General features: G+C 36.9%; 1 protein-coding gene across 2 annotated transcripts in view; it reads right to left on the bottom strand.

Moving 5' to 3' along the window:
* UBE2F (ubiquitin conjugating enzyme E2 F (putative)) overlaps positions 1-26,384 on the bottom strand; it is a 55,857-nt gene extending 29,473 nt beyond the window's left edge. For both annotated transcript variants that reach the window (XM_026707610.2, XM_026707609.2), the window contains exons 1-5: positions 26,149-26,384; positions 24,207-24,354; positions 19,702-19,731; positions 18,403-18,468; positions 8,010-8,077 (exon numbers count right to left, since the gene is read on the bottom strand). In XM_026707610.2, coding sequence (XP_026563395.1) covers positions 8,010-8,077; positions 18,403-18,468; positions 19,702-19,731; positions 24,207-24,324 — 282 coding nt within the window. In that variant the 5' untranslated portion in view covers positions 24,325-24,354; positions 26,149-26,384. The remainder of the gene's footprint in view (positions 1-8,009; positions 8,078-18,402; positions 18,469-19,701; positions 19,732-24,206; positions 24,355-26,148) is intronic.
* Positions 26,385-27,065: the final 681 nt, after the last annotated feature.

Raw genomic sequence — 27,065 nt, forward strand, 5'->3', positions numbered from 1 at the left:
ACCCAACAAAGCAATATGATCTGTGGGTTTTTTTACAAAGATAAACAAGTTTGAATAGGAAAGGTTTATGAAAATGTTTATAGAACAACAATACTTTAAACTCTCAGCTCTAGGATACCACAGCAATCAACATTTATTTCATTTTTATTCAACATCTACATGAAGTCACCAGGTGAAGTCATCCATCAGGGTCAGGTATCACCTGTCCACCCCTGACAACCAACTTTCTACTCTGACCTTGAGTGAATGAAGTGATGGTGTCCAAGTGCTGTCAAGATACCTTAAGGCTGATATACCAGAGGTACATGTTGAGGCTTAATACTTATAAGGCACAGAGGTTCAGAGTTCATAAGCCATCCAACTTAGAACAGATCTTATCTTCAGTTCTAAACAAAAAAATATTCCCCCATGTAAAATTGTTGTGTAACTTGGGGGGTCCTCCTGAGGTACAGTATGTGCTTGATGAACAAATGGCAACTCTGGCTAAGGGGTATCTTGTACAAAAATTATAATGGGAGGCACTGAACCGTCAGTCATGACTTAGCTACCTCTTGTTTTACTCTACATAGAAGTGTCTCTGATTAGCATGTGGAAGCTATTACTGATCCAGAATGCAGCAACCCAATTAGTTATAGGAATGCTTCAGTACACCCATGTAACACTTTAATTTGAAAACTGTACTGGCTCCTTTTTGAGTGAAATTCAAGGTGCTGGTTTAAAGCCCTTCATGGTTTAGAAAATGAATATCTTTTCAGATGGTCCCAGCCACCTGAACGGAACTTTGTCCTTGGCTTTTAGAAAGAGATTTAAAATGTGACTACTTTTTTTAGTCATAGGGAGAAATATTATAACTTCTCTCTTGTGAGGAATGTTGTTTTAAATTTTAAGTCAGACTGTGATATTCCCAATTTTTTTTATTTTGAACCCCCCTTATCCCTAAGGATTTGCTTTGTTATTAAATGTTTATACTGCTATGCTATTTATTTTGAATCTGAATTATATTTAATTATATTGAAAAAATCAAACTAATCTCTCCTATATCTTCCCAGTCACTTTCTTTCTCACTAATATAAAATAACAGGGTTGAAAGGATCTTTGGAGATCTTCTAGTCCAACCCTCAGCTCAAGCAAGAAACCCCTTACAATTGTAGATAAATTGTTGTTCAACCTCTTCTGGAGATTTTCAAATGATGGCGCATCCACCATTTCTGGAGGCAAACCGTTCCACTGATAAATTGTTGTCACTGTCAGGAAATTTCTCCTTAATCCTAGATTGGATATCTTTAGTAAACTTCTCTTACTCTTTCTCCTGTCCTCGGGTCCTTTGAAGAATAGGTAAATCGCCTCCTCTCTGTGACATACCCTCAATTGGAAGACTGCTATCATATCATCTCTAGACTTTCTCTTTGTTAGACTGGACGTATCTAGTTCCCACAAATCATTCATCGTATAGTTTAGCCTCCAGACCTCTTATCATATTTGTTGCTCTTCTCTACACTCTAGAGCAGGGTATCAAACTCAAAGCCCATGGGCTGCATCTGGCCTGCAGGGTGCTTAGATCTGGGCCACAGGGCCATCCTGGTAACAGTGACAGACCAGTCTGTGGTGCTTCATGCCACCAAAAACAGAGCTTGGGAGGGCGGCCCTCCTGAGGCCCATTTTCACTGGCAGAGCGCTTGGGCAATTACAGGCACCCCTGACATGAGTGATGTTGAGCTGGCTACGCCCACTCTGGCCTCACCCACCCAGCTCCGCAAGGTCAAGCACAACCCTGATGCGGCCCTCAATGAAATCAAGTTTGACACTCCTGCTCTAGAGCTTCAAAGTCTTTTTGATGTTGTGGGGACCAGAACTTGACAGTATTTCAAGTGTGGTCTCACTTGAGTATGAAGAGATACTATCACTTCATGTGATCTTGAAACTATCTCTCAATTGATGCAGTTTAGGACTAAATTGGCCTTTTTGGCCGCAGTGGCACATTGCAGACTCATACAGTGGTTGTCCATTAGGACACCTAGTTCTTTCTCACAGTTCCTACTATTGAGTCAGATACCTGTGAATTTGAATAATAAATCATTCATTCCGGGATGTGTCAAATGGCATGTGAAAAGGCTCAGATTTCATTGCTTAAGTGATTTGATCCTGCTGTATCTATAGCTTTTTAAAATTCAAATGGCATGTGAAAAGGCTCAGATGTCATTGCTTAAGTGATTTGATCCTGCTGTATCTATAGCTTTTTATTGGTTTCAAAATATGAATGCCCTTTAAATTCAGAAGGAATTTTCCTATTGGGCACCAGGGGAAGGTTCTGTGGAGGGTGCTTTTTCCATGGCTTGGGGTGTGTGGTTTCACTTGCTGCCTGGATCTTGCGCGTGTGCAGATGGGGCTTCACTCACTTGCACTTGTTCATGACTTGCCACGGATTGGTGCCAGCCCATGGCCCAGGGGTCGGGGACCCCTGCTTCAAGTCTTCCGAGTGGACATATGGCAAACCTATCATATCTCTGCAAAACAGGGAGGAAAGGAAAGGCCAACATTACGGCAATATAAATAAACTAACAGAGCTTCTCTGAACAAGTTCACATGAGCTCCAGGGAAGTGAGGAAGCCTGCAGAATCTAAAGTAGAGCACTACAAGGCCCAGAAGAAGACACTATGTTCAAAACCCTGAATGAAGCCTGTTGAAAGGACATGGATCTATGTGATCCAATTTGTAAAGCAACTTAAATGGAGTAAATTTAAAGTATAAAATGACTTTCAGAGAAGTAGAGCACTTAGGACCATATGAATGGCTGTATCTTTGATCCAGGAAAGAACAAAGTCGAAATGAATGAACCAAGTATGTAAAAGAATTTCAGCAAGACTACAATATGTTGAAAAGTGGAGAAATTCAATAATACCTACAACGGGAGTATGGTAAAAATGATGGAATTGCAAAATGGCTAAATTAACTTCTTTACTGAAAGACAAAGCAACTGGAAATTCCTTATAGACTTTTTTCATGGAAAAATGTGCTTATGATTTGTGGTTTTAATGATTAGAAAAAATCTGCATAATATAAAATAATAAGCTTTTTTCTAATTAGAGTAAGAGATAATTTTTGTCAACAATTTTATAATTGTACTTTCAGTATATTTATTGCAAAGAAAATTGGAAGTCTCTTTTCTTCTTTTCTGAACTTTTTTCTTTCTTGTTCTCTTTTCTGCATTTTTTCATTAGCTTAATGTTTCAAATTTCATTAATGTTTATGTTCTGTGTAAAACTTTTAATGACATTTATGAAAAGATAAAGAATTAAAAGCAAAATGCTTACCATGCTTACCATGAATAAGAAAGTTAAAAAGATGGACTAAAGGGACAGTTAAATTTGGAATACTGTCTTATTTAAAGTATTTTTTTAAATTAAATAGATAATGTATCTCTGCATGGGAAAGAAGAATATTTAAATCTGTCATGGAAGCTGACTGGCTGACTGTGGTAAACAAATAAATAAGAAATAAAAAGAAGGGAAACAAGAACTTCTGGGAACTTCATGTGGTTATGGAAATATGGAGTATTGGAGTAATTGAAAGGGACTAAAACATTATGGACATTTTAAAAAACCTTTTGTTTTGTTACTCCTTTTATTATTACAAATTTGAAATAAAGAAAAAGTTATTGCTATAAAAGGAGTGAAAGTTATAGGAGGAAGGAGAGGATTTTTGGGCCATTCCAGAATAATATATTTGGTTATGACAAATGAATGTGCAAAACTGGGTATTATTTCATTAGCCAGCAAGATTATTTTATGTGTATAAGATGAAGAAATATACAGTACCCACACAGACAATGAAATAACAAGTATGTTTGTGGAATACTGAACCTTTAATGATTTAAGAGCTGTGGTAGCACAGTGTGCAGCACTGCAGGCTACTTCTGTTGACTGTTGATTGCCAGCACTTGAGCAGTTCAAGTCCCACTAGCTCAAGGTTGACTCAACCTTCCATCCTTCCAATCTGTGACCCAGATTGTTAGGGGCAACAACTAACAATCTGTATCTTTGAATCTTTGACTCTGTACACCACTTAGAAAGGGCTGTAAAAGTACTGTGAAGCGGTATATATGTCTAAGTGGTATTGCTAGTGCTAATAATGAAAATGGAAAGAGCTAAAATAATAATTTTAGACTGCATGATTGAAAAAGTGTTGAAGACAATGACAAAGGGTTCCTGGTTATGTTTACAAGAAAAAATAACTTTGATTGTAATTGCTGTAATGAAAGTTAGAAGTCATAGTCTTTTTTTCCTTTTTTCCTTTTTCCTTAATTGTTTCCTTTTTCCTTTTACTTTCTTTTCTTCTTTTCTGTCTTTTATATATTTCTTATTTTTCTTTGAAGTAAACATTTTCATTAAAAATATTAAAAAGAGAGAAAATATGCTTTAAAAAGATTTTTAGACAACTCTCTTCTCTTTTAGACTTCACCTGAAAGAAGACAAGAACTCTTGTAGAATCTCAAGATCAACAAGGGTCTTGCTAGACTTGGACATTGGGTCCTATCCAGTGGTGTGATTCAGCCAATTTGTACCGATTTGGCAGAACTGATACCTAATTTTTTTATTGACTTTGGTGAACCGATTAAGAATAAATCTGTGTTTTCCAGAATACGTCTGGTTTTAATTCAACTTCCAAGTGGAAAAGAAACCCTCACCCCAAATGTTCGCACTCCCAATCCCCTTAAGGCTCTCGTTGGGAAAAACTCTGTGGCCTTTAAACTAAAGCCAACCAAGCCGGGCGCAAGAATAGATCTAAAATGCTCTCCACCCTTTGCCTAGCAGCTTAGGTGCGAGGACTCTCCAAACTTTCTGGAATCAGTAACAGAGGAATCATCTTAAGTAGGGGGCTGTCTTTCTTTCTTTCTTTCTTTCTTTCTTTCTTTCTTTCTTTCTTTCTTTCTTTCTTTCTTTCTTTCTTTCTTTCTTCCTTCCTTCCTTCCTTCCTTTCCTTCCTTCCTTCCTTCCTTTTCTCTCTCTCTCTCTCTCACACACACACACACGTTTGCAGGTTGATACTTCTTTTTCCTCTTCTCAACTGACTTTATTGCACACCATTTATAGTTCTCCAAACCTGCGCCATGAAAGCTTCTCCTTTCCAGGGTGACATTATCAGGGAAATTAACAGGCCGTCTAGTTAGATAAAGCGCTAATGAGGGCACTGAGCCCCTAAAAGGACTCTGATGACTTTGTCCAAGGTATGGGTTTTTTAAAATTAGTTTTTCCATAGAAGACTAACTTCAAAGCAGAAATACACCTGTCACTGCATCTTTATATTCTGTCACCTAGAAATCCATATCTATTTTGTGTATTTAATTGTCTAAGTACCTTCTCTATTTACCTTGCAGATTAATTTTTAGGATGAGGTTACAAGACTTGAAGTAGATTCAGTAACTTGTTGTTTTCTAAGACATAAAACATATGGAGTTAATATATAATCCAACTTGGATTAAAATCAATGACAAAACTTTCATCAGCTGTAATTGGTCAGGATAGCTGTCTTAGTCCAACCCTCCATTTATAAAACTGCAAGAAACTTTGATCCAATCCGTAGTTCTATTTCCTTTGCATGTTGTTAGTCAACAAGCCCCTCTCCAATGTTACCACTGCCCTGAATACTTTATCATATTGGCTAATCGTGGTAAATACAAATCATTTGTTTGAAAAATAAAGGTACAGATTACAGTATTGATGATGAATGTAAATGAAAAGGCAATTTCCAAAGCCTTCCTTTCCAACTGAGTGAAATCGGAGTCACCTCCTAGAGTGGGACGTCTTGGGACTCCCAGCTTTTTTCCCCGTTCTTCTATTTTAAGTTTCTTTCTGGAAATCTTACAGGCTTTATCTTAATCTTCTCTTTTTTGAAGATTATATTTCTGAAAATAGATAAGATAAATCTCTGAGGAACACGTAAAAGAAACATGACTCGAAGAATTCCTGCTTGAAATAAGTCTCCTTCATTGGAAATTCTAATTTGGAAATGTAGAAGCTATTTTTGGCTTGGCAACTTGTTCTTTTGCTATCTGGGGATATCTCCTCTGTGTTCCTGTCTATTACCTCTGTTTGCATTCTGAGGCATATAGTTCCCAGCCCTACGTAAGGAGGGATTAAAACACGGCCTTTGGGCTCACATTTGTCTTCTGACCTGGTTAAGCTTTTGTACAGACAGTCAGGAACAGCATTTCTCTGTTTACTGATACAGCATCAATCAGATTATCTGTGGATTGAAGCCAGGATATAAAGAGCAGCCAACAGGCTCCCCATGTGATCTTTGGGACCCTTCAGTAACTGTTGCTAAACTGATCAGTTGGAGATCAAAAGAAAGTCTTTCTATATTTGAAGTCTATAGTTGCAATCTGCTCCAAGACATAACAGCCTATTATGTTAGGGGGCATTTATGAAAAATTGTGAAAGAACAAAGCCAACAAAAACAAAGCAGTTAGAGGTACAGAAAAGAATATTGTTATTATTTTAAAAAGACATATTTGTAGATATTGTACTCTCAAATTGCAAATGGAGACAGGGGTACTCTATCTTTCTTATCTTCATTATTAAGTGCTTTGGTTTTATTGTATTGCGAACAGTTGCTGGGGTGCATCCACGGTTTTGTTGTACTTGTACAATGACAATAAAGTTATTCTAATTCTAATTCTAATTGGTCAAAGTTTAGGTGTTCAAGAGCTCCACTGAGACCAACCACTCTGTTCATTAAGTTAATCTGGGAACAATATGGTAAAATAATTCAAAATTGGGCTGTGTCTACATGTTTTAGGATAAGTTCGTATTCCAAGGTGGAAAATGTATTTCAAGAGTTATGGATAAAAGGACTGGATTTTTTAAGTGCTTAGAACATATATGGCTTCAAAGAGTCACACTTGCAGTTTTTCAGTGTCTTGTCATTGTTGGCTTGAGCTATGAATAATCCTAATTAATATTTCATTACATGAATATTCTTGTTTTTTAGCCATCTTCTTCTATAGTATCAATTATTACAGCCTCTGGTTTTCAATCTAGTCTACATGGCAGAAGACCCATGCCTAAATTTGGTTACAACTCACTTATTGTGATATTTCAATAGAGGTTTGCAATTTCAAGCACATTTACCCAATTAGTCCCTGCATGTTTCACACAAACTCCTTTAAAGAATTTGCATTAAACAAATGACAACACATAAAAGCTAAATTAAAATATGCAGCAAACTCACTGAAACAGCACTATCTCCCCACCCCCTTTTGAAATTACAACTTAATGTAAGGATCCAAGTCTCTCAAAATCCATCTTAGCTGTTTTAATCACATTCCATTTTAAGGTATTTTTACATATTAATTTTCTGTCTCTGAATTTGTAATTAAGAACTGATGAAAAAAATTGAAATGCTGTTTTTCTATTTAAATAGCAATGCTAGATAAATATTAAAAGTGCCAGATCATAAGGTAGTGGGAATTCTACTTCCATACAATACAGTATTATAAGATGTATAAAATGTACATATATTATGAACATTAACAAAATTTTCTTTAAAGAATACATGCAGATTTAACACCAAATAGTGTTAATTAGAAAATTATATTTAAATCTTACAAGATTTGATTTACAATAGCACTCTATGCACTGAAGTTTGTCTAAGAACATGACTTTTCTTTTATAAATTTTATTTTTTACGGCAGAAAGCAACTAAACAGAGGACATTTAAAAGGATTGGAACATACATCAGAAAAACGTGTATTATGCTAGTATTAAGTACCTTTGTCATTCCTATGAACTCTCTGAGACACACAGAAACAGAATTATAGGGCTAGAAGGGACCTTTGAGGTCTCCTAGTTCAACTCCTTGCCCAAGGCAGGAGAGCTATACCATCCAAGGCTGTCCAATCTTTTCTTGAAAACCTCCAGTGATGGAGCATGTATTTGAGAAAAACTAATGAAGTACTACCTTTTTAAAATTAATAACCTTGCACAAATTAAACAATCTTAATTACTTACAACCATATTATAGGCATCAGGAACCTCTATTTCAAACTGAAATGTTCCATTTCGATAATAGCCTTCATCTGTTAAGAAAAACAAACAATATGAGATTCTATAGAAATATTAGTTTACATTTTATAAACAGAAATAATTCTAATTTTGATAACTAGCATGGGTTACGTTTAGTCAACAAAAACTGAAAACACCTGCTTTGTTTTATCAAAGTAGAATATTAAAATGGACCATGAAGGTTATTGAATTTTACAGAATAAAAATTATATAAATATTATTATTGTTATGCCTATGGAAGTAATACTGGAAACAATAAATAACATTAAAATTGGAAGTGCCTAGCTAAAATAACTGCAGTTATTGTATACAATATAACTTCAATTTGATAATGCAACTAGGATAGGTTGTCTTGAGTTTAGAAAATGTATATTAAATATATTAAAAAGCAATTATTTTGGGGTACAATGAAAGGTACAAAATAGTCAGTGAATAGAAGATTTGCTATAGTACATTTTAGTTGAGAGGAATTGCAGGGAATATAAAAGGGAAATAAAGAGGTTGTAAATACTTTGAATAGTTGAACTTTGAGGGACAACATATTTAATAAAGATATTCAGTTAATAATAATGTTAAAACATTATTTCTGCATTAAAAACTTTATCTATTACCAGCATATTTGGATAATTTGTAAGCTTAAAATTTGACGAAGACACAAAACATAATAGTTTTGTAAACTTACATTAAGTATCACTACAAGATCATGGCCTTATAGTGCTGGACACTACAAATCCACAGAAGATAACAGAAAATCTAGATGTGGGTCAGGCCTGTCCCAGCTTGGGCATTTAGGAAAGAAAAACCCTTGACTCCATTTATAGAAAAAAGATATGCTTTTACTAAAGCCAAACGGTTACAATGTATAAAGCAAGATCTGAATATTCCTGTATAAGCCCTGTGTTTTTTTCCTCTGTCCCAGATCCTCCCGGGCCTTCCCCTCTTGGTCATCTGGTCAGCGTCCAATAGCATTCAAATTAGATGTTTTGGTAACAATCTCAACAATTATGTCCTTGGATCTCTTGTTGTCATTCCCTTCTCAGTGTTTCCTCCCCATTTCCCCCCTCTCCCTTTTTATGGCAGGATGACATCAATGCAAAGCAAAGCTGAAGAGAATGGCAGATCTGACAATATTGGGTTCATATTGGAATATTGGATTCCATGTTTGTATCTTGCAGAAATATATTGGTATATGCTTAAAAAACTATATAAGAAATATCCTTAAGTACAAAGGGTTAAGTGTTTATTACTAACTTTAAACATATTCATACCTTTTATAATCTTTTTAACATCATGGCCAAACAATTCAGCCTTAATAGATACTTTGATTGTCACACATTTAAATCCCTTTTTTTCCCCAAGACATTTTGAACAGTCCTCCTTGGAGATCCCTAGTGTCTTGTTGCTAAAACTAGCAAGAAAATAGTGGGGAATTGATTCAAGGCTGAAAACAGGACCCTGCTCATGGTCTGGATAAACTCTTATAAAACCAAATGAGGGAAGGACCCGAGATACTAAGGCAAGCATAAATAATGACAATGCAGTGATGACCAGTCATTTTCAAATCAAGTCCCTATTTTGGGAACTGTACAATCAAAAGCAGACAATTCAGTAAGAAAAGAAACTGAGATCATCAAGAACTTGGAGCCCTACTACCACAATGCTTTATTATGCAACACCAGTACTAAAATACAATTACAATGAACTGAGTTCATTGTTTATGAATTACTGTTTCAATAACTAATCACTATACCTTGTTTCATATTTAGTATAGAATAGAATGAACTGGAAGGGACTTTCGAGGTCTTCTAATCCAGCTCCCTGCTCAAGCAGGAGACCCTATACCTTTTTAGATAAGTGACTATCTTCTTAAAAACACCCAGTATTGGAGCACCCATGATTTCTGGAGGCAAGCTCTTCCACTGGTTAATTGTCCTCACTGTTAGGAAGTTTCTCCTTAATTCCAGATTGCTTCTCTCTTACTAATCAGTTTCCAACTATTGTTTCTTGTCCTGCCCTCTGGTGCTTTGGAGAATAATTTGACCCTCTCTTCTTTGTGGCAGCCCCTCAAATACTGGAATACTGCTATCTTGTCTTCCCTAATTCTTCTTTTCTTTAGACTAGCCAAACCCAAATCCTGCAACCATTCTTCGTTTTAGTCTCCAGGCCTTTGAACATCTTAGTTGCTCTTCTCTGAACTTTTTCCAAAGCCTCAAAAGTCTTTTTATAGTATGGTGACCAAAATTGGTTGCAGTATTCCAGGTGTGGTCTTACTACGGTTTTATAAAGTGGTACTAGTACTTCACATGACCTTGATTCTATGCCACTGTTTATACAACCCAGGATTGTATTACCTTTTTTGACTTCTGCTGCACACTGCTGGCTCATATTCAAATGATCATCCACTAGGACTCCAAGGTCCCTCTCACAGTTACTGTTTTTTTTTAAAATATAATTTTATTTATATTTTTTTCTTTAACATCCATAAGTGCTTTGTGAACAGTTTATTATCTGGGTCAAAATATTTTGCATATATTTCTGATAGTGATATTACCATTTAGATATACATAATCATACTTTTTCAACTTCTAACATTTGTGTATACAGTAATCATATTATTTTCTCAATTTCTACTTTCTACTTCTTTTTTCTAACCATATTAAAGAGTATTCTATGTCTATCCATCATCTCTTGCCTTTTTTAGAATTTCAACTCTTATTAACTTTTTGGTGAATCTGTCCTGCTTCTGTTCTGTTATCTTGTAACTCCTTGTCATTTTTGCTTAATCTAAATATTTCCGCTGCCACAGCATCTGTCTCTTGCTATTTTTTCCTCAACATTTCCTGGTTTCTCCTCTATTTTCTGAATTTTTTGTTTGTTTTTTATTGTTATTTGCTGGGACTTTCCTAATTTCATTGTATCTTGCATCAATTCCATCATCTCCTTATGATTTCTTGTTACAGCTTCCTTAATACATTGAAGCAACAACATTATTTCTTTATAGACTGCATTTGTTTTCTCCTGCTGAGACGTTTTGTGCTGATATACTACAATATCCCAATTGTCCAGAAACACCAAACACACTAATATTAATAAAATTTACATGGTCCTGGAGCTGTTCCTCAAACTTCCCTAAATGTATAGTCTTTAAATTTTTCTAATTTGTACCCTCCGAATTTTCCAAATTTTAAGCCTTATTTTTCTTCTTTCTTCTTAGTATTCCAAAATGGCCCACCAAATTTCCCCAAATGCCTTTAATGACAAAGTCAGATATGCAGTTTCAAAGATGTTTCTTGTTAATTGTAATCCACCTTGCTTTAAAGATCTTCAACAGCTCCCTAATACTTCCAGCAACCAAAACTCCAGTTGATTTGGAACCAAAATAAAAAGGCTTTCCAGGTATGGTTTGTCTTTCATTACTCCTCTTTATTATTCTTGTATTATATAAAGAAAAATTTTAGTCTAAGGTTATTCCCACAAAACACTAATATAATATTTGTTGAACCAGTAGATGATGTCCCCGCTGTAAATCCAGCTTTAAATACCACAAAACTTGTGTGGGGGGGTGGGGGGATAGGAAAAATGAAAAGTGAAATTCCTCTTTCTTTGGACGAATTATTCCAATGATGAAACAATATTATCCACAAATTAAATCCTTTTCAACTGCTAACTGTTCCAGCCCAGTTCTTTATTTTAAAGCTTCACAATCTTCCCTTGATAGTTACTGTTTTGAGTGAGGCCTCGCCTAATCTATACTTATATCTTTGATTTTTTTCCTGACTAAATATAAAACTTTGCTTTTCTCCATATCGAAATTCATTTTGTTGGATAGGGCCCATTGTTCACGTTTGTCAAGATCTTTTTGGATCATGAGCTTGTCTTCTGGGGTGTTGACTATCCCTGCCAGTTAATTATTCATCTATTTGAAGTATATAGTTATTTAAATGCAGACAGTTACTTGGATGTATTTATTATAAGCACTATCATTAATGTTGTTATAACTAGACTCTGGACATTATTAAGTCTAAGATAACAGAAGCAGCTGCTTATTTTGTTAGCTTCTACAGCTACTGATCTGCAATTAGAGTATTTCTTTCAATTTGGAAGGTAGGAATAAGATGGAAGTACAATAACAAAGCACTATATAAGGAAAGCTCTAAGCAGTCTATTTTTTAAAATATACACTATATTTCTGATGCTTCAAGCGTTGTGTTTTCAAATAAAGTCACAGTTTGAAGTCTTATTACTTTATGATAGAGCAATTAGTTTAATAGACCAAGTTCATTTATCCCATTAAAGCATTTGGCAACGTCATAAGATGCTTATGGACAAGTTGGATAATGTGGGCTAGAAAATATTGTGATCTAACTGATTTGCAAGTGATTGCACTAAAAGAGTTGATATAAATGGTTCTGCATTATTTGTGTGTGTGTGTGGGGGGGGAGAATCACATTGGATGCCTAGGTTATGTGATGGCTAGAGGGTCATAGCCGTGTCTTGCATACTTATCACTTCAGCGATCATCTACTTATTGAGCTTTCCTAACTTTCACTTAAATTCTAAGAGAAGATACATTAAGGAAAATTCTTTGTTAAGCCATGTTGATGGAAGGTGAGGTTGCAAAGTAATAGGAGATGTATAATTAAAAAATGGAAAATGAAGAAGTTACTACTGTCAACTCTGGACACTGCTTATAGCCATTGAAATTCTTTTTATTCTGCTCTGAATTTCCATCTGATGCTTATGGGTATCCTTTTGGACAAAATGGGGTTCAGCGAGAACCATATAAGCAACGTCTCTTTTTATGTAGTCTCCTTCTTTTGAAGAGCTCCAAAAGAAAAATCATTAGCCCAAAACAATTATAAATGACCTAATGAAAGATAGGAGATCTTTACCAAATTTGCACATGATCTTAACAGGGATTGTACAATTCAATATTATCTCAATAGACTTGAATTCTGAGTAAAATGCAGTAAGAAGATATTCAATAAGTGGGGTAATCAAGATTCAAATGCAGTATGGTACCCCAAGGTTTTATTTCAAACCTAATATTCTTCAACATCTTCACAACGATTTAGATAAAAGGATGGAAGGTAAACTCATCAAATTTGCAGATGATAACAAGTAGGGGGCAATACTAATGCTTTAGAACAGGGGTGTCAAACTCAGGGCCCATGGGTCGCATCTGGCCCACGATGTGGCCAGATCTGGCCCACTGGGCCCTGGTCTACCCAATGTGAACATTAAAGATCAAGCCAGCATAGGTTCAGCCTGGTCTACCCAATGCAAAGAGCAGTCCAGTGTAGCATTGGCCCAGGCTACCCAGTATGAAGAGGAAAGATCAGGCCAACATAGCTTCGGCCTGGTCTACCCAATTCGAAGAGGAAACATGCCAGCAGTTTGGAGAGTGGCATCAATTTGGTCATGCCACCTGGTTGGCCATGCCCACCCAACCCCCCAAGATTAACCACAGCCCTGATGCGGCCCTCAATGAAATTGAGTTTGACACCTCTGCTTTAGAAGATAGCCAATAAAGCCAATGCAGTCCTAAGCTGCATCAACAGTGAGAACAATATCAAGATCACAAGAAATGTTAGTGCCATTTTATACTACTCTGGTAAGACCACACTTGGAATACTGCATCCAGTTTTGATCACCATGACATTAAAATAATGTTGAGACTTTAGAAATAGTGTAGAGAATAGCAACAAAGATGATTAGGTGACTGGAGGCTAAACTGTATGATGAACAGTTGCGGGAACCAAGTATGCCTAGTCTGACAAAGGACAAGGGGTGACATGTTAACAGCCTTCCAATATTTGAGGGGTTGTCACAGAGAAAAGGGGATTGATCTATTCTCCAAAGCACCCAAGGGCAGGACAATAAGCAACAGATGGGAGCTTATCAAAGCCAATCTGGAATTAAGGAGAAATTTCCTGACAGTGAGAACAATTAATCAAGGAAATGGCTTGCCTCTAGAAGTTGTGGTGCTCCATCACTAGACGTTTTTAAGAGGTTGGATGGCCATTTTTCCAGAATGGTGTAGGGTTTCCTGCTTTAGCAGGGGGTTAGACTAGAAGACCTCCAAGGCCCCTTCCAATTCTGTTATTCTGTTATGTGTAAAGTCTTAAACCCTGGCAGAAAAAAATTGAATGGTTATTTGAACATGGGAAGGTCTGACTTGTTCACAGCGCATGTAAAACTATTATAAGTGGACCACTGAATAAAAAAAAAATACAATATTACAGGCAAAAGCTCCATTGCAATCATGAGCCACATTGAATAGAAACACTCCATTTAGATGTTACACTGCCAATATAATTAGTTACTGCATTAGCTACTGCAGTCTGAAACCTGGACTCATTTCAAAGGATAGCTACCAGGATAAGGAGTCTAGAAACGAAGTTCTAGGAGGAACATTAAAAAAGCTGGACAGGTTTGGCTTGTCTGAGGGAGTGATGAATAAGAATGAAGCAACATGGGTTCTAGCAATGCACAAGTTATTCTGGATCTGACTGCAATTTTTAGTCATCTTATACAGGATTGGACATCTGAGGGACCTGTGATAGGACTATGACGATGCTAGTGTTTGCTGTTGAAGTTGAGTACAGTGGTACTTTGATACTCATTATTAATTGGTTCCAGGAGTACTGAATGTTGCAAGAGTATTGGGACATTTTCACATCAAAATGCATTGAATACCAAATTTGAAGAGTTTTGAAGTGCTCAAGTATTGAGGTAACACTGTATATCTGATTGTTCCCTGCAAGGGTACCTGCACACCCGATTCCACCGTAATACAAGTAGTTCTCGATTTATGACCAGAATTGAATCCAAAATTTCTGTTGCTAACCAAGACAGTTAAGCAAGCTTTCCCCCATTTTACAATCTTTCTTGCCACAGTTGTTAAGTGAACCACAGCAGTTACATTTGTAACACAGTTATTAAGTGAATAATCTGGCTTCAGTGGCACAGTGGTCAGAGTGCTGTACTGCAGGCCACTTCTCCTGACTATTGGCTGCTTACAGTTTAGCAGTTCAAATCCCACCAGGCTCAAGGTTGACTCAGCCTTTCATCCTTCTGAGGTGGGTAAAATGAGGACCCAGATTATTGGGGGCAATACGCTAACTCTGTAAAAACTGCTTAGAGAGGGTTGTAAAGCACTGTAAAGCGGTATATAAGTCTATTGCTATTCCCCACTGACTTTCCTTGACAGAAGGTTGCAAAAGGTGATCACATGACTCTGGGATACTGCAACTGTCATAAATCTGAGCTAGTTGACAAGCATTTGAATTTTGATCATGTGACCATGGGGATGCTAAAATGGCTGTTTGAAAAATGGTCATAAGAGCTGTGGTGGCGCAGTGGTTTGAATACAATATTGCAGGCTAATTCTGTTGACTGACAGCATTTTGATTCTCACTGGCTCAAGGTTGATTCAGCCTTCCATCCTTTCAAGGTCAGTAAAATGAGGACCCAGACTGTTGGGGGGCAATATGCTGTAAACTACTTAGAGGGCTGTAAAGCACTATGAAATGCTGTAAAAGTCTAAATGCAAGTGCTACTGGTGTAAATCACTTTTTCAGTGCAGTTGCAACTTCACACAATTGCTAAATGAAATGATTTAAGTCGAGGATTACCTGTAAAATGTGCTCTTTTACAATTTCCATTTTAAAGTACGAAAATATTTTCACTTTTCAATTCACTCACTTTTAAGATAAATTGGTATTCTACCATCCTAAGGTCTTTTTGGTAACCAATAACTTTTGGATTTTTTTCTTTAACCAAGACAAGGTAGATTATAATAGTCATAATATTCTAAGGGGATGCATCTTGCGAAATTTCATAGATCACAGTTCAGATATTTTCAAATTAGTCATTTCATTAGTAACTATTTGGTCTGCCCATTTCTACAACATCCAGAAAGCTCCATTGCCTCCACTGATATTCCCAAATATAGTAACAGAGGTGCACACTCAGGACCAGAACAAAACTAGAATCATAGAATTCTAGTGCTGGAAGGGAACTTGGAGGTCTTCTAGTCCAATCCCTTGCTCACGGCAGGTGTCCTTATACCATTCTAGTCAAAAGGTTTTCCAATATTTTCTCAAAAATCTCCAGCAATGGAGCACCCACAACTCAGGGAAACGAGTTGTTCGATCGATTTAGTGTTCTTATTATTAGGAAATTCCTTATTTCTCATGAGCTTCCATCCATTGCTTGTCTTGCCTTCATGTGCTATAGAGAATAAATCAATGCGTTCTTCCCTATGATAGTCTTTCAAGTATTAGAGGACTTCTGCTATGTCTCCCCTGAACCTTCTCTTCATTAGGCTAAACATACCAAGTTCCCTTATCCATTCATGATATTGTTTTGTTGTATCGTTCATCCCAACATGAAAGAGAAAGGAATAATAATTAGTGGGCTTAATCATTTGGGTAAGCTTCTCTTCTTTGATCTTTGCACCTGGGAGATAACACCCACCCTTGGTAGATTGGCTGGTCTGCAAACTGGAGATTTTATTCCTCCGAGCAGTGAGTCATCACCAAATGCCTTTTTCTTTTTTGGACAGCAAACTCTTCCTCTTTGTGACAATCTGAGTTACGTTTCTTCCTGTCACACTCCTACTCCTGTCTGTGTGTTTCTTTCCAGCAGGAGGATATGAAATCAATTGTTCAACTCCTGTGGCAGGGACAATCTTGAGGGTTGTTTTTTTTTCCTCTGAGTGACATGTTGCAATCAGTCTTCCTCTAGGGCTTCATTTTTCCTTGTAGTTTCTTCCTTGCTGCATTTAGTTTGAATATGGATGTTGCCTTTCTGAGGTATTCATTTTCATGAATGAGGCTCAAGAGTGGGTAGATAAGCTTCTAAACTTTCTCCTCTAGGAACCTGATCAGTTTGCACTTGTACAATTTATGTCCTCCATTGGCAGTATTATAAAGATAACATACAACTTTCAGGTCACAATGGTGCTACCCTATTTCTCCACGGCTTTTCAGGATTTGTGTAGATGCAAATTGATATTCTCTTGTAGGCTTCCTGCTTTAGGTTTTTAGTTGGAACAGAGTCCCAATTCTATGCAGCTCAGTGCATCTTTTTGCTCTCCCAGAATCCTCTGATTTATACTAGTGACTCAGTCCCAAGGTTTGATCTTCTGCATGAAGTCTCACCCTACTTATGCTGGCAGAGGCAGCCTGCTGAGGATCCCATCGGTCAAGGAACTCTGACTGATGGAATGCAGAAGAGCCTTCTCTGCTAGAACGTTCTCTGGGGTGAGGTTCGCCCCCCTTCCTATCCTTCTTCAAGGGCCTGAAGAACTGGCTGTGCCAGTTGGCCTGGAGACCCAATAGGGCAGTATATTACTGGAGGTGGCTACTAGATAAATTTGCTGACACCACATCCCCGCTGTGCTTCCTGCTCTCCTCCACCCATCTTTTTAATTTCATGTTACTGTACTTCCATTGTTTATTTCCATTGTTTTATTCCTTTGTTATTGTTATATTTACATATTTTATCATTTCCCCCATTTTATTGTTGCAAGCTGCCCAGAGTAGTCCTACAGTGAAATGGACAGCAAAATTAATTAATTAGGTATATCCTTCTTTCTGAAGACCTCAGAGAGGTCTTTTGATATAGGCACACACTTCCAATTTAAAGCAACATAAATGCCTGAGGTTTTAATAAGACAGTTTCTTTTCAGAAGCTCTGTAATGTTCTAATCTAGTATATACGATTGTAATTTTTGATATTTGAAGTAGTAATCAATATAAATATGTACTTGCTTTTTCCACATGAAAAAATTGCATTATGTTTATTTCAACTACATACGAGTGTAAAATGTAAGTCGTAAGATATTATATCTTCTGTTGAATGAGTAGAAGATCAAATTCCTTTTTGTTGAAATATTTTAAAACTATCAAATATTTCAATGGGGTGTACTGTGAATATATTCTACCTCATAAATGTATTTTACTATTTCAGTGTTATACCTTTACCTTAGAAGTTGCACCCAGTGTCACCACTGTTATCTTTATAAACACAGAATATCATCAGTGGAACAGATTCCTTTTCCCTGTTCCAGCCCACCCAGCTTACCCATCAAATCTGCTCAGAGGAAAAACTAACCTCTAAAGGAGATTTGATATATAGTGGGGAAGAGAGTATGAAGGAAGTTCCGCACAGTATAAAGTGGAGTTTGCTCATGCCACACAGAATAAAGTCCTAGAATTACCTAAACAACTTAGCAGGTGAATATTTGAATATATTCTGTGCTTAGGACCAATTAAAGTTATCAGAGTTTTTAATACACATACACACACACATACACACACACTTTAATTACCTGGGTTTATAATTAGAAGAAAGAAATGGAGTTTATTTGGGTCAGGATAGTTCACTTCACATGTACCTGAAAATAAACATAAAAATCTGAAATAATTGACAATTTGTAATGTTTATGATCAGGATGAGAAAAGAAAATATAGAAACAAAACAAAATGTGAAGATTGTAAGCGATAATGCGGACTAATGAGCATTAAACGTAATATTTTAAAGGCCTATACAAATAAAAACTACCTCTTACAATAATTCTCAAACTCAATCATACTTTTCTATAGCGAGCCCTGCTCAACCAGAAAAAGATCTTCACTTAGGTTTCTGTATCCTGCATCCATTTGAGTATATTAAGGAACTCAGAAAACAATCCTCAAAGTGCTTTATGCTTTTACAGTTACTACCAAAATTTTGGTCTAAAATATAGTAGACCTTGACTTACAAACATTCATTTAGCAACAGTGCAAAGTTACAACAGCATTGAAAAAAATGACTTATGACCATCACAGCATTCCCATGGCCACATGATCAAAATTTGGGCATTTGGCAACCAACATGACAGTTGCAGAATCCTTGGGTTATGATAGCCATTTGTGACCTTGCCAGCCAGCTTCATGCAGGCGAAGTCAATGGGGGTAAACTGGCTGTTTAACAACTGTAGCAATTCAATTAAAACCCATGACAAAAAGGTTGTAAAATCAGGCACAAGTCACTTAACAACTACCTTTGCTTAGTAACAGAAATTCTAGTCATAGCTGTGGTTATAACCTGTAATCATAGCATTAGTTTTCTGGTAAAATATAAACAATCCCCTTCGTCACCTTTAGGAACCTGAGTACTCTTTTATTTACAAATGCCATAAACTGCTTTCATATATTACTTATGAGTGAATATACACAGATATTTCAAAGAGTAAAATATGCAACACAAATTTCACATCCTGAAACATTAGGCATGATTAAAGCCAATAACTCATTTCAATAATATTTAATCATTTGTTTAAACCTTTAGTTAAAAAATTGAAATGTTTGATATCTGATGAATCAGAATGTCAAATGTTAAGCTTTTCCCAAGATACCCCAAGAAAGGAGGAAGATGCAAAAAAGGAAACAGAACAATTTCCCCCCAAAAGAGCTGAGGATAAAAGAATTGTAATATCTACCTGTAACCTCCCTTAATTACCATCCACAACAAATGACAATTCCAGAAGGGCTTATGTAAATATTCCTCAATTATCTTAAATGTGTGACATAAGAATGAAAAATTAGGATCTGAATAATCCTTAAAAATATGCTAAAACCATACTTACAAGGTAAATTTATTTCAAGTTCTGCAACTTCTATTAAAAACAAAATAAAAATATCAGTCAATGTCAATTTTATTTACCATTTTGATAAAGATATCTCAGCTACATTATAATGCATAGTAAACTATTAACAAAAAACAATCAAACTACTACACAATATAAAACAATTCATTAAAGATTTAATTTAAAAAGTAAGCAAGAACAAAATAATTTTAATCAAACAGCAAATCAGTATGGTAAGTCATAACAGTATTACACAAAATAAAACATTAAAATAATTAAAGTAGCATATCATACAAGGTAAAATATAATTGCCACTGTTTACTTTGAGAACAGAATATATTTTCTGTATAGAATTTATTTACTACATTATATGCACATGGCTTCTATTATCAGAGTCCAAAAAGAATTTCAGAAGAGTAAAAATCAAAACTATTTTCAAACCTCACAGCCTAAAAACAGTAATAGAAATCAATTCATTCACAAATTATTTAGATAAGGGGATCCAATGGGAACTCATCAAATTTGCAGACAACAACAAGCTGGGGAGAACAGCCAACATTTTAATAGACAGACTCAAGGTACAGAATGATCTTAACAAATTTGAATACTGTATGTGCCCCATTGAACAAAATGAATGCCACTGGTGAGAAAAGCAAGATTGTAGAGTTAGACAAGAAAAAACAAATGTGATACCTGGCTCAACAGCAGTGACTGAGAGAGATTGGAGGACAACTAATAAGTATGAGCCAGCAGTGTGCTGTGGCTGCCAAAAAAGTCAAAGCAGTCCTAAGCTGCATCAATAGAGGGAGGGATAGTATCAAGATTACAAGAAAATATGGTATTACTTTCTATCGTACTGGTAAGACCATACTGGAAATATGTCCAGTTTCTGGTCACCATGATACAAAAAATATTTTAACACCCTAGAAAGTGTACAAAAATAATGAAGGGTCTGGAGATTAAATCATTTAATGTCGTGATGGCGAACCTAAGGCATGCATGCCAGAAGTGGCACACAGCCACTTTGGGCACACCAGCCATCAACCTTTGCTCTTCTGGGTTACGGCGTGCACATGCTGCCAGGGGTAGAGACCCCCAATCACGCACCTCCTTCACTGGGGCTGCTCAGCAGGGAGAGAGGAGCCTCACCCTGCCCTGCAAGGCACCAGCTCCAAACCAGATATTCTCATATGGACCAGATCTCATTTTCCAACTCTTACAACTTTTGTTGTCATTTTTATCATGAAAGAGAGCACATATCCTTCGTTTTATTCTCTATTCAGTGTTAAACTATTCCACTTATTTCACACATTTTTCTTACATAATATATTGCTCTTATACTTGCTACAAATTATTTTCAGCATGTCAACTGTCTCAACTGGGGCAAGAATACTTTAGACCATTGCTACACAACATTAAAAGATGCTTATCGGTCTTTATCACAAGCAGCTGTGGGACACTGATCATTGCATGATTCACCTTGTACCTGTTTATAGACAAAGATTTAAAGCATAAAACCAACAATGAAATCTTGACTGCACTGATTGGAACATTTTCGAAGATACTTCTGCAGAGTTGGATGAACTCACAGATATTGTAACATCATATGTCAGTTTTTGTGAAGATCTATGTGTGCCAACCAAAACCTGTGAATATACAGTAACAACAAGCCTTGGTTCACAACTAAACTTAAGCAGCTGCGTCGTGCCAAAGAGGAAGCCTACAGAAAAGGCGATAGAATGCTGCACAATCAGGCCAGAAACGTATTAACAAGGGAGATCAGAGCAGCAAAAACAAGCTACTCTGAAAAGCTAGGGAATCAGTTCTCAACAAATGAACTAGTAAACATTTGAAAACTCTTAAAAGTATCACCAGTTACAGCAAATCTCCTTTCCATGCTGATGAAAATCGACAACTGGCAGATGACTTGAATGTGTTTTACTGTAGGTTTGAGAGAAAACTACTGCTACCTATCTCCACAAACCCTATCTCAGACACACCAACAGCAGCAAAGTCTCCTATTAACAGACTGCCTTGGGCCCCCCACCTCTGGTGATTACAGAAAATAATCTGCAAGGTCTATTTTATAGACAAAAGCCAGGAAAAGCACCAGGTCCAGACAAGATAACTCCTTGCTTAAAAGCTTGTGCTGACCAACTGGCCCCCATCTTCACCCACTTCTTTAATAAATCACTAGAGATGTGCTATGTTCCTTCTTGCTTCAAATGCTTTACTATAATCCCAGTGCTGAAGAAACCCTCCATCAAGGAATTTAATGACTTCAGACCAGTTGCTCTGACATCTGCAGTTATGAAAACTTTTGAAAGGTTAGTGCTGGCCCACCTGAAAACAGCTGGATACACTATTAGACTCCTTGCAATCTGCCTACAGAGCAAATAGAACCTGACCACACTTGTAAATAGATCATAAGCTTTCTAACAGACAGGAATCAGCAGGTGAAGCTAAGCAAAATCACATCAGATACCTGTACAATTAGCAGAGGGGGCCCTCAAGGGCTGTGTGCTCTCTCCACTTCTCTTCTCTCTATACCAATGACTGCATCTCAAAAGATCCCTCTGTTAAAGTACTGAATTTTGCAGATGATACAGTGATTGGTCTCATTCAAGACGATGAATCTGCATACAGACAGGAGGTTGAATAACTAGCCTTGCGGTGCAACCGGAACAATCTTGAACTGAACACATTCAAAATGATAGAAATGGTGGTAGATTTTAGGAGAAACCCTCCTATACAATCACCTCTTACAATACTAGACAATACAGTATCAAAGTAGAGACCTTCACGTTTCTAGGTTCTATCATATCTCAAGATTTAAAATGGACACCTAACATAAAAAAACATCATCAAAAAAACAATGAATGTTCTTTCTGCGCCAACTCAGAAAGCTCAGACTGCCCAAAGAGCTGCTGATATAGTTCTACAGAGGAATTATTGAGTCTGTCATCTGTACCTCAGTAACTATCTGGTTTGGCTCTGCAACAGCAAGACAGACACCGACTTCAATGGATAATTAGAAGTGCAGAAAGATCAATTGCTACCAACCTGCCTTCCACTGAGGACCTGTACAAGTCAAAAAGAGGGCTGTGAAAATATCTACAGACCCCTCCCATTCTGGACATAAATTGTGTCAACTTCTACCTTCAAAATGATGCTATAGGCCACTGCACACCAGAACAACTAGACACAAGGACAGTTCCGCCCCCCATGCCATCACTCTGCTAAACACCGAATTCCCACAGCACAGTCAAACTAATTAGTAAGGCTGTATTACTATTCTTCTCATCCTGCTTATTATCTATCTCCTTTTGATTTATGACTACCCGTGTTTTCCCCAAAATTAAGACTGGGACTTATTTTCTTTTGGGTCCCAAAATAAGCACTAGGGCTTATTTTCTGGGGGTAATCTTATTTTTCTTTTCATGTACAGGGTGCCCACTTTTGCTTGCTCACAATGGGGTAGAAGCCACACTGCATGCCAGTGCTGCCACCATGAGGCAGGAGGGGATGGAGCTGTCCCACATCAATTTACCTCAGGGCCTTGGCAGCCAGGTCACTGATGCCCCTGATACCTGCCTTGCTCCACGGCCATGGCACCAGCAGCCCCATCCAGGACCCATGACCACCGACCCACTTCTTCTGCTTGCTCATGGCCACAACGGGGCTACGCAGGCTCTTAAGTAAGCTTATTTTGGGGATAAGAGATTAGGCGCACACATTAAAATGTGCTAGGGCTTATTTTCAGGATAGGTCTTATTGTCAGGGAAAAGGGTATAACTTTGTTGCTTGTATCTTTATGATTTATAGTTTTATTTAGTATCCTATGACTATGATTAATTGTTATATCTTATGATATGATGAATGTATTTTTATGATGACTATGATCATGACTTATCACTTATATCACTTTAAGTACACTGAGAGCTTTTGCCCCAAAGACAAATTCCTTGTGTGCCCGATCACTCTTGGCCAGTAAAGAATTTTATTCTATTCTATTACAACATTTAGAAATCAACCAAACAACTGTCCAGAGTTATAGTGATTACAGTGGGGTACAAATGTAAAAATTAATAAAAACTTAAACTACACATTTGTAGGAAACATTCCATTACAATATTCAAACCTATTTACTTTTTAATACACTATCTCCAAATGAAGTAACAATATAAATCAAGAAATATGTTAAAAATTACAAACAATCAAGTAAATAATATCCCAATCAAGCAACTGCCAAAGATGCCAACAGAAAACAGCCCAAGCAAAGAATATCTAAGATTACCCCCACCAACACTGAGAGGCAAGCTACTAGAATATCAATTGATAGCACACTGCACTCCTTACTGATATTATTGAGTTTGGACAATAAAACATCTGCAAGAAAACAAGCAAGCTCAGAGAGCACCAGGGACCCCTCCGATAATTGTGTGACATTACACTGAATTTTTTAAAAAATGGACAAAATATATTTAAATAGGAAAGCGCATTACCTTTAACAAGCAATTTATCTCTAATTGACACTCTTCTAGTAGAATCAGAAGTGGAGTTGGAAGTACGGGAGCCCTTGACACCATCATCCCGTTTCAGTTTGCTTGCCAATGTTAGCATTAGTGCTAGCTTCAATCTAAAATATAAGTACTAAAATAAAAAAATAGTTATTTTACCCCAATTTTACTCTTCTTTCAAAGGCAATATTTTATTATATAAACATATTCACAAATAGCTCAGTCCATGGAAATTAATTTTTTCCTGTTTCAAAACATATACACTTTTATGTTAAGTCAAACCAATGGTCTGTTTAGACCAGGCTTCTCAAACCCACAAGATCGTAAACTTTTAACATTATGTGATTAAAATACCTTTAACTATATATTTTATATGCAGCCCAAGACAATTCCTCTTCGGTTAATGCAGCCCAGGCAAGCCAAAAGTTTGTACACCAATAATTTAGACTAACAATATATAATTCAGCTAGAATTATCAGATGGAAGTGTTTTATAGTCCTGAGGGGTTTTTTTTTCAGGCCGTTAACAACGAGCCACAATCATTTCTACAAACAGCATTAATCTGTGACCACAGCAATCAAATCAATATTAACATTAACAAGAAGTATAAAATATAGCTTTTGAAATTAAATGTAAGATTTTCCACTTCACCACTGTCCTGTATTTCAACGTTTACATGGATAATTTACAGAATTGATCAAGATAATTTACAGAATATACATTACTGATGGGTAACATTTTTTCTCTGTGAAATCCAAATTCAGAACATTCCAATTTTCATTCAGAATCATGCATTCTATAGCTATTTTGTTTTTTTGAAAAGGTGAATTGTCCAAAATAGTAAGTTTAGAATTTTTCAGAACTTGATAACTTCATAAATGCACAAAATAATCCTTATATAGCTCATTCTGGGGTCACCCCCCAAATACCTTACATGGAATATTGAATATATAGCCTCACATGTAGATTAGCTTCTGAGGAATTAATAACTTAAAATGAGAGAGGAGAAACCAGAATATAACAGTGTAATCCTATGTAAATCTACTTAGAAGTAAGTCCCACTGAAGGAAACAATTGGTTCAAAATGAAAACAATAGGAAGAGAAGTTGCAGTGTTTTTAAAATATCAATTTTTCCTCAGAAATCCAAATGAACAAACTTAATTTTTGCATTTTATTATTCCTCCCTGCATCTGGATGCTTATAAGAAACAAAATGGACTAAGGTGGGCTTGATCTGATCTAGCAGGATTGTTCTTATACTGAAACCTCTGTTAGCTAAAAACAAACCAGAGAACTAAAGAACCATAGTAGGATACTTTTATTTCAAAACATTTGATGGGAGGCATATTTTTTCCAACCAGCAGGGAGGACTCACTTGGAGAAGCAGAATTAGCAGGAATTGTTAATTTTACAATAGGATGGCATACTCTGCTACTCAGAGATTAACTGTTTTACTGCAAATATGAAACAATTACCATGTGCATATGGAAGCAGATATATACAATACAACGAAAAAAAGTCCTGCCATCGATTTTTAAAAATGCAAATTCATCAGCTACGTTTCTATAAAATATAAATGGATAAATGGCCGGGATCCTGGGGTCATTTTCATATTCTAGCTATATGGGCACTCTTGGAAGCAGGATGCCGCATTAAACTGCCTGAACAGATCCGATAAGGTTCTTGGAAGGAGAGAAGAAAGGCTAAACAAGTGAATTCTTACAGATAAGGTCAAAAACCCTCTTAACCCAGCACCCAATCCATTGGGCCTCCCAACAGCCTGGCTCCCATAGTAAGAGCTCGGACTCCGACGGTAAGAACCAGAACCCTTCAGACAAAGGCCGGTGGGCGACGACCAGCCCCTGCAGAGGGATAAGCTGGCGGCAGGGCCCTCAGGGAGGGACCGACCACTGCCAACACCGCTTACCTGGAAAGACCATCAAGTCGCCGCTCCCACGCCAAGGACAGCCGCTGTCGCCGTCAGGACCATCCCAGACGGGCCAACCCCCCCACACACCGACTGAACCGGAAGTGCAAGGAACAGGCGGGGCTCTTGGAAACAAAAACGAGAAGAAACAAAATAAACCACGAGAACGCAAACTTTATTGAGGCTCGAAAAGGGTCAAGGAGGAAAATGGATTTGCGCATGCGTTCCCTCAGAGGGACTTGTTGACAGAAGAGCTAGGAAGGATCTCGCGAGAGTAAGCTATCCCGCGAGAAAAACGAGTTTATCGTTGGTTTCCTATTTTTTTCGCCCACTTGCTCTCAGGGACCATATTTAAAAGGAAAGGACGTTCATTCTCGACTCATTGACTCACCGCAAAGCTCGTTGGAATATGGAGTTATTTAGAACCTCAAAAGTGGAGTTTTGGAATAGCTCGCTTTGGTCTTGCCACAGTTATTAAGTGAATCACAGCAGTTAAGTTAATAACACGTTTATTAAGTGAATCTGGCTTCCCCATTGACTTTGTTAGAAGGTGGCAAAAGGTGATCATATGGCCCAGGACACTGCAACTGTCATAAATACATGGATGTTGCCAAGCGACAGAAGTCTGAGCGTGTGAAAAGTGTGAAAAATGGCCACAACCAGTTTTCTCAGTGCCGTTGTAACTTCAAAAGATCACTAAACAAATGATTGTAAGTCAAGAACTACCCGTATAACTCATGAGCTCACATCAAGAGAAACATCAACTGATGTTAATACATTCCTTCGGTTATTAGTTCTGATGCTTGTCCCTTCAGAAACTGACTAAAATAATTCAAAGGGTGTTTTTTTTACAAAAAAGCCATAATTAAATCAAATATTATTTTTGTCCTCGTGCATCAAGATACACTGTACTAAAA

This window comes from Pseudonaja textilis, chromosome 1 (genome assembly GCF_049901715.1).
Source record: "Pseudonaja textilis isolate UNSWEBS1 chromosome 1, rPseTex1.2, whole genome shotgun sequence".
Taxonomy (NCBI): domain Eukaryota; kingdom Metazoa; phylum Chordata; class Lepidosauria; order Squamata; family Elapidae; genus Pseudonaja; species Pseudonaja textilis.